Source organism: Cottoperca gobio, chromosome 7 (genome assembly GCF_900634415.1).
Source record: "Cottoperca gobio chromosome 7, fCotGob3.1, whole genome shotgun sequence".
Taxonomy (NCBI): Eukaryota; Metazoa; Chordata; class Actinopteri; order Perciformes; family Bovichtidae; genus Cottoperca; species Cottoperca gobio.
In genome coordinates, this window is record NC_041361.1 from 5,476,804 (window position 1) to 5,486,250 (window position 9,447).

At 37.5% G+C, this 9,447-nt stretch overlaps 1 protein-coding gene across 1 annotated transcript; it reads left to right on the plus strand.

Moving 5' to 3' along the window:
- Positions 1-582: 582 nt before the first annotated feature.
- mtg2 (mitochondrial ribosome-associated GTPase 2) lies at positions 583-3,346 on the plus strand. The gene is given in 7 exon segments (XM_029436036.1): positions 583-967; positions 969-1,106; positions 1,679-1,826; positions 2,003-2,118; positions 2,244-2,462; positions 2,570-2,708; positions 2,848-3,346. Coding segments are annotated over 7 exon segments (1,254 nt in total). The 5' UTR covers positions 583-868; the 3' UTR covers positions 3,243-3,346.
- Positions 3,347-9,447: the final 6,101 nt, after the last annotated feature.

The window sequence follows — 9,447 nt, forward strand, 5'->3', positions numbered from 1 at the left end:
TCTGCATTTCATATATTATTATTATGATTAATAATAGCAATAATAACAATAAACACAATTCTGTATTTTTTTCTATTAACCTTTTCTGCCCCTGAGAAACTTCTGTTATATGAAGTTTTACAGACATAGGTCAATTAATTAAAATATTTTTTGAGGCTGCATTAAAAAGGTTAGCAGGTCTCACAAAACATACAATTATTGGAATGATCCTTTTTAGTTCTTAATTTATGCATATAATAAATACATTCAAACAACAACATAAGAAAATAAACAGGTGGGATGAAAAAAACCCAGATGGCTTGTAAAAGAAACCCACCTAGCATTGAAATTAAAGACAGCTTAAACCAACATAAACATAATTTAAATATCTAAAAAAAAGAATTAAATACACTTCCCAAACAAGAAATACTGGAGAAAAAAGAAATTGCGAAAGTGAAGTCTATATAGAAGATCAGATTTATTTTTATTTTCTTGCTCCCCCTGTTTGTAGCCCTACTTTAACTCACACCACTCCAGCACAGAAGGTGGCGGTAGAGGGACGAATCGCAACAGCAAAGGGTTGCCGTAATTAACAATCGCGTAAACACATTGTTCCTTCACGGGTTCCGTAGTTGTCAGCAGTACCTGTACTCTGAAAGCATGCAGAGGCTAGTTAATGTGTTTTTGGACACGCCAAAACGATTATAAAACAATGTATATCCATCGCGAATTGACATTATGACTTAACCAGATGTTTGCCAGTTAACTTTCCGGCAGAATCAACATTTATCTCGCTATTAGTGATGTGTATTAAGGCAAACGGTCGAGGTGACTTTGTGAAACCGTCGTTAGCCATCGTTACTTTAGATTCACAACTGATGTCTGTCCGATGAACGTTACAATGTTGGGTTTAAAAAGCCCTCGATGGCTTTCTCCGGACGTACTTTTAGGATACATATTAGGACAAGTGGTCAGAAGAAACAAAGTTGAGTTTGTTTAGTCACAGTCCTCCAGTATCAGCAGCGTGGAGGCGGAAAGTCACCGGTGGTATCAGAGATGTCAACACCTCCTGTACGCTGTGCGCCCCCGGAAACCCGAAGAAGAAAGACCTGTCTGAAAAGAAGCTGGTATGCGTTTGAGATAATGTTATCATTTTTTCCCAACCTATGTTGTAAAATTATCTATACAAAGGACACAAACAGAGCTAATTAAAAACTAAATATAACAGTCCAAGGCTAGGATGGAGTCCCACATTAGCAAGTAACATTAAAAATAACTTCCCTCAAGTAGCCTTAAAAATATTAATACAAATAAATTCCTGTAGTTGGATCATTTGACCAGTCTGTGTGAATGAAAAAACACATGCAGATCTTTTAGATCCACAAAAATCACAGGAATACATCCCATATCCAATGCCTTAATCACTCAAGTATTAATATTAAAATAAACCTTTTTTAAAGATATATTTATTACCAGTTAATTATATCTTAAATTAGGTAAATTCTCAATGAAGGGATGCCCAAACATTTTTTCCCTAGGGGTATAATATTTATGACATTATTAATTTCTCATAAGAATGTATTACTGGCAAATTAATCTACAACGTATCTACCAAATGTATAATCTTTGTAGTACAGCCTTTGTTAAAACATTAAAAACATTCTAGTGTTTTGTTGATTTTTCTTAATTTGTCCCATAGACCCGTTATTTTGTAGACCACCGCCGTGTGAAGCTGTTTTCTGGGTCTGGCGGTAAAGGGGCCTCCAGCTTTCACAGTGAGCCGCGAAAAGAGTGGGGTGGACCAGATGGAGGGAATGGAGGTGATGGAGGAAACATCATTATCAAGGGTAAGTTGGGTGTCCGTCTGGTTCAAGGCATTTGACACTATTGTGTTTGCCATGTATATTCTTTCATTATATTGTTGTTCAATTATGTTTCCTTTACCTTGTCAACACGGTCACTGATACAGCTTGCTCTGTTCTGCATCATGCCTCAACATGCTTCTGTCATTAATTCCTTTCAGCTGACAAGTTTGTCAAATCGTTGGCGCAAGTTCTTTCGTTTTACAAGGGAGAGGATGGGCATTCGGGTGGCAGCAAGAACTGTTACGGCAGGAATGGCGGCCCAACCTATATTTCTGTAAGTCCATAAATTTTTATTATAAATGACATGTAATTTCTGAATGTAATCTATGAAGACTTGTGTCATGTTTCTACCATAAACCCACTGTCTAACCTCGCCTTTGATTTTTTCCCTCCATTAAGGTACCGTTAGGCACCGTGGTGAAGGAAGAGGGACAGACAGTGGTGGACCTGTCTGAGCACGGCCAGGAGTATATGGCTGTGTTTGGAGGGATTGGTGGGAAGGGGAATCGATTCTTTCTGTCCAATGAGAACCGTGCGCCAATGACGGCAACCCCGGGAATGATGGGCCAGGAGAGGCTCCTTCATCTAGAGCTCCGCACCATGGCCCATGCTGGACTGGTGAGGAAAAGCAGCTTCTGTTTGAATTAAAATCGGCGTATTGCTTTTCAAACTCCACAAATGTGATGAACGGATATTTAAAAATACATATTTTTTTATCCCATCAGGTGGGGTTTCCTAATGCTGGGAAATCCTCATTGTTGAGAGCCATCTCCAATGCCAAGCCTGCTGTGGCTGCTTACCCATTTACAACACTCAACCCACATGTAGGAATAGTCAATTACATGGATCATGAGCAAGTTGCAGGTAGTTGATTTTAGAAAACAATAATATATTAAAGTGTTTTTAATGTTCATTATTAATAGTATAATAAAGTTGTAATAGGTTTTAGCTTCTTCCCTTCAGCCTAATATATATGTTCCACTTGTCCCCTTGCTCTGTGTAGTTGCTGACATCCCAGGCATCATTCAAGGAGCCCATCTCAATCGAGGCCTTGGCATCTCTTTTCTGCGTCACATAGAGCGCTGCCGTTTCCTCCTCTATGTTCTGGACCTCTCGTCTCCAGAGCCCTGGACCCAGCTCGCGCACTTGCGTTATGAACTGGACCAGTATGAGCCTGGTCTATCCCAGCGGCCTCAGGCCATCATAGCCAACAAAATAGACTTACCTGAGGCTCGGGAGAAATTAGAGACTCTAAAGAGCCATGTCACCCACCGGATCATCCCCTTGTCAGCTCTCACGGGACAGAACACAGAGGAGCTCATCCTCCACCTCAGAGAGTTGTATGACGGCTACCTCCAAGGAGAAGCTAGTGGGGAAGGCAAACCCTATAGGTGGTAGTAAAATCTGTTTCCTCTTGTTCTACATATTTTCATGGTATATATTTATACTGGAAGATATAAAATGTATTTAAATTGCTTAATAAATATATAAACAAAACTAAATTCAACATTTGTCTTAGTTTATTAATGACTTGCAACATATTGCTTAGTATACAAAAAATATTTGGAATTTCTTGAAACCTTTTTAATAAATTAAAGCTTTATAAAGGTGACATATTGCATGTTAGGAGAAGCCGGTACACTTTTAAATGTTAGTATTAACAAATGCCCGCCTGCTAAAACAAATACATTATAAATATTCAATCTATGGTCGGATAATCGTGTGCATTTGAGAAAGAGTGGGGTTGACTTGGGAAACACTTGTCATTTACAAAATTCTGGGTGTAGAGCACTTGACAAAGCAGATGAATAAAATATATACAGTGAGCGTACATGTTAATAATGCTTTTAAGGATCGTGTGTTAGGACCACAGTTGTGGCTTGGTAATGGAAGTAAACGTAATTCCTAAATACACCAGCAGAGGGCATGTGTCTCTCATAGTTTTATATAACTTTAATTATATTTTCAATTGAGCTTTTCAGTAAATAAATCTCTGTAGAATATAAACGGTGACTGGTGGGCTGCTGCTGTTGTTGACCTGATAACCAGCCTACACAAGCGCAGTGACTCAGACATGAGTTTGATTTGCCAGCACTCCTTAATTAATGCATGTGTATACAGGTGAACATGCTACTTGTGCCTTGTATTGTGTAGTTCTCAGTAAAACCTGAATTTGTTTCAAAAAGGACCACAGAGGGCAAATAAACTTTGTATTTTGATGTTGTACCAGGCAGTAACCCTACCCTCGGAGGTATACAACAAACAAGTCCCCCAATTAGGCAAATGAATAATTAGAGCTTTGTAATGCAATCTGGTTAAAATGTTTGTTAAAGAACTGGAAGGAGAGATAGTGTGTGTGTATGAGCTGAGACAAAGGAAGCAGGAAGACGTTAGAGGGGAAGGTTAATGAATAGCTCCCTGCAGCTGAAAGTGACTTCTGAATGTCAGATCATTAGCTAACAAATCTTTTTTGATTAATGATCTGATAGTTCAAAAGAACTTGCACTGTATGTTTCTAGTTGAGATCTGGTTAAACAATATTGCTGGTGTGGCAACACTGACTGAGACATGTCCTCCCAACTATAAATCAGGCAGTCAGGCAAAATAGGAAAGGTGGAGGGATTGCCGCTATCTTATCAGCGTCGCTTGTATGTAATGACATTGACTTGGGTGAATTTACATCATCTGAATATCTTGCTATTGAGCTCAAGCAGAACTATCTTTGCTCATCATCACATTGTACAGGCCACCAAAATACTCAGTACTATTTCTACAGGAATTCTCAGAGCTGATTTCACTCAGCATCACTAGATGTGAAAGAATAATCCTGCATGGAGACTTAAATAAGAAGAATGATCCCACGACTATTGAACTTGAAAAGTTACTAGACAGCTACGATCTAAAACAAAATATCAGTGAACCCACTCATCAGCATGGTAACACACTAGACTTAGTGATAACGACAAGGCTGGACATCGATAAGGTCTCAGTAATCGAATGACCAATATCTGACCATCACTGTGTTTTTTTTATGCTAACCTAATCTTAACAAAGACCAAAAGAGAGACAGTGGTCAAACAAAGAATACTAGAGGACACAGCAGAGGAAACATTCTCTAACATCATGAGATCATTTGAGCCATGCTCAGACTGCTCCTTAAATCTCATGGTTGAAAATCTAAACAACACCTTGTCATCTACCCTGGATACTGTTGCTACATTAGATAGATAGATGGATAGATGGATAGATGGATGGATAGATGGATAGATGGATAGATGGATAGATGGATGGATGGATAGATGGATGGATGGATAGATGGATGGATAGATGGATGGATAGATAGATACTTTATTCATCCCGAGGGAAATGTAGGCATCCAGTAGCTTAAAAGACATTATACATTATACCATTTTTAACATTACACCCCCTCCCTCCCTCCATTAAAAAGTAAGTACAAATAAAATTTAAAATAAGCGATAAAGGCTGTACATTATAAATACAAATGTAAAAATTATAGTTATAAATAATTACAAAAGTAATTTTACAACACTGCAACATTGCGACTGTTTTTGTTTGATGGTTTGAAGTGTTGGAATGTTGGAAATTAAAGGTAAAAAACAGCTGAAAACAGCTACTTTCTTTCTGGGCATGTTTATATGTAACCACAGATAGTCACAGTCAATAAAAACTAAACTGGTATGATAAGCTGGCAATAGTATTCATCATCCTTCCTTGAAGTGCTTTATTGACACACCTACATTTCTTTTGACAAGTTTGCAGTTTGGAATCTTCCCCTCTACAACAACATTCAGCATTTTGAAAAGCCTGACTAATGAACACACAGTAAACTCAATGACAAGCTTGTACTTCACTATCTAACTATCGCAAAAGCTAAAAAACATGGCATTAAAAAAACAAACATTTTTGATTTACACCAAAAGGGACTTTTCCCAAGCGTTACACAATACCTAGTTTTCCTTGTAAATGCTGTGCTATAACTCCACCTACCATGACCTTGCCCCCCACACACACCCAGAGCCACACCAGTCCATTGTCCATATCACATTTAACATTTCATCTATTGAAGAGGGCATTGCCCAACATTAGCATCGTTCCGTAAATGTCATTGACTTTTACTAGGAGTAACATTTGAGCTGAGGCCCACAGTATTTAAAAACAGGTTGTGCAGTAACATCTGTAGACTCAAGGTGAAAGTTTTCAGTTGCTAACAAAGGTCTCTTTCACAGCCTAGCTGAAATCTTGTTGCCTTCTTCTGTTTTCAACACATTTCCAAACAGTGATCACATTAATCTTCTAATCAGAACCACAAGTTTAAAGGCTAAACAAACTAAAACTAATAAATGTGATAGGCCGCCATTTCCCCCATCAGGTTGCATTATGAGACATGTTGTCTCCTTTCTCTTACTCTGTATGCTTGTTGTCATTTTGCCTCGGTCCATTACTGTTCTCCCTATACATGCTACCACTGGGGGACATCATTAGAGAACACAGTGTGTGCTTCCACAGCTACGTGGATGACACACAGCTGTACATCTCTGCTCAACCAAATGATACTACAGCTATTAACTCCATCACCACCTGTCTGTCAGCAAATTCAATTAAATGAGAACAAAACTGAAATCCTACTAGTAGGTCCTGTAACAAAAAGAGAAACAATGCTGAATAGCATGGAGAAACTTACTCCTTGGATTAAACCTGAAGTTACAAGTCTTGGTGTTATCATAGACTCAGATCTAAGCTTTAAATCCCACATAAACAAAGTGACAAAAACATCATTCTTCCACCTTAGAAATATAGCTAAAATCAGACAATTTATGAATCAAAAGGATGCTGAAAAACTAATCCATGCTTTTATCTCAAGCCGACTCGATTACTGTAATGCACTCTTTACCGGCCTTCCGAAAAAAAACAATAGAGAGGCTGCAGCGAGGCTACTGATTAGAACCAAGAGGAGAGACCACATCAGTCCAGTGTTAGTGTCTACACTGGCTTCCAGTAACTTTTAGAATGGATTTTAAGGTCCTCCTTCTTGTATACAAAGCCCTAAACAGAACCGCACCAAGTTACACTGCCAACTCTCTAATCAACTATGTGCCCCCAAGAACATTACAATCATCCACTACTGGTTTATTAAATGTTCCCAGAAACATCCAAAAGAAAATTGGGGATGCAGCCTTTAGCAATTATGCACCAAAGCTATGGAACACTTTACCTGCAGACATTAGGTAAACATTAGGCAAGCTCGCTCAATATCTTCAAAAGTAAGCTAAAAACATATCTCTTTACTTTAGCCTTTTAATAGTGATATTTTATATCTCTTTACTTTAGCCTTTTAATAGTGACATTTTATATCTCTTTACTTTAGCCTTTTAATGGTGATATTTTATATCTCTTTACTTTAGCCTTTTAATAGTGATATTTTATATCTCTTTACTTTAGCCTTTTAATGGTGATATTTTATATCTCTTTACTTTAGCCTTTTAATAGTGATATTTTATATCTCTTTACTTTCGCCTTTTAATAGTGATATTTTATATCTCTTTACTTTAGCCTTTTAATAGTGATATTTTATATCTCTTTACTTTAGCCTTTTAATGGTGATATTTTATATCTCTTTACTTTCCAATGTTATTTTATACTATTTTAATTCTGCTATTTTATACTATTTTAATTCTACTATTTTATTTCTGCTATTTTATACTATTTCAATTCTACTATTTGTATACTATTTTTAATGCTATTTCAGACTCATTTACATCAACACTGTGATTATTGTACTGTAAATGCTCTGTCTAATCTTGTACTAATTGTTATGTTTATACTGTGAAGCACTTTGGGCTGCAATTCTTATATGAAAAGTGCTATACAAATAAAGCTTATTATTATTATTATTATTATAGGAACATTAAATAATAAATACACTTAAGAGGTAGAAGCCACAGTGGAAAACAGCCACTGTTGTGTTCTCTTGCTCTTTTATAGGATGGCATGAGGCCTGACGCTGCTGTGTCACATATGTTTTATTGGTGGAACTGACATGACTTGTTTTTTTAGACATCAAACTTAATGTAACAACCAATAAGATGCCTTTTGTACTTGAGAGAGCTGGTCTGGCCTCATGTTTATAATTTAGTTCAGCTTGTTTTTGATGGTGTGGCTTTTGATTTTGCAGTCTGCTCCCTCCCTCTCTTCATAGCTTGGTGTGTGAGGGGAAAATGATAAGGAGAGTGAGAAATGGGCCAGAATCCTAGGGTACTATCTTCATCAGCATCACCATCTGGAAACAGTCATTGCATTTGTATAATGCATATCAATTATGACATTATCACTTCTTAATAATGTTTGTTATCATCAAGCAAACAAGTAGGAACACTAAAATGTGTGTAGCAGGTTTACCAACTCCTAAAAAGAAATGTATCTGCATCTTAAGCTTACTAGCCGATCAGCTCTCATCACCAGCTACCAGAACTAACGCAGGTTAACAATAGTTAACTGGGTAGATGTGTCGGTCAGTGCTAGGCACCGGTAGCTTTATGTGGGGCAAGGCTGTCTGACCTTGTTTTCTGAAAACAGCCACTTTCTTTCTGGGCATGTTTATATGTAACCACAGACAGTCACAGTCAATAAAAACTAAACTGGTATGATAAGCTGGCAATAGTATTCATCATCCTTCCTTGAAGTGCTTTATTGACACACCTACATTTCTTTTGACAAGTTTGCAGTTTGGATCTTCCCCTCTACAACAACATTCAGCATTTTGAAAAGCCTGACTAATGAACACACAGTAAACTCAATGACAAGCTTGTACTTCACTATCTAACTATCGCAAAAGCTAAAAAACATGGCATTAAAAAAACAAACATTTTTGATTTACACCAAAAGGGACTTTTCCCAAGCGTTACACAATACCTAGTTTTCCTTGTAAATGCTGTGCTATAACTCCACCTACCATGCCCCTGCCCCCCACACACACCCATATCCACACCAGTCCATTGTCCATATCACATTTCATCTATTGAAGAGGGCATTGCCCAACATTAGGTAATTATTTCCGTAAATGGCATTGACTTTTACTAGGAGCAACATTTGAGCTGAGGCCCACAGTATTTAAAAACAGGTTGTGCAGTAACATCTGTAGACTCAAGGTGAAAGTTTTCAGTTGCTAACAAAGGTCTCTTTCACAGCCTAGCTGAAATCTTGTTGCCTTCTTCTGTTTTCAACACATTTCCAAACAGTGATCACATTAATCTTCTAATCAGAACCACAAGTTTAAAGGCTAAACAAACTAAAACTAATAAATGTGATAGGCCGCCATTTCCCCCATCAGGTTGCATTATGAGACATGTTGTCTCCTTTCTCTTACTCTGTATGCTTGTTGTTATTTTTTTACAGATTAAATGGGTGGTTTTGATCAACATTCATATTCAGCTGTTTCTGTGTAAACGTTATTAACTCTTTGTGACCTCTAAGATATAGCCCCTTTGTATTATAATGGTAAATGAATACAACACTGTCATCCTTAGGACACACAATGATCATCAACAAGGGTCAGAGTTGTTGTTTCAAGTCTTTGAGGACGAAG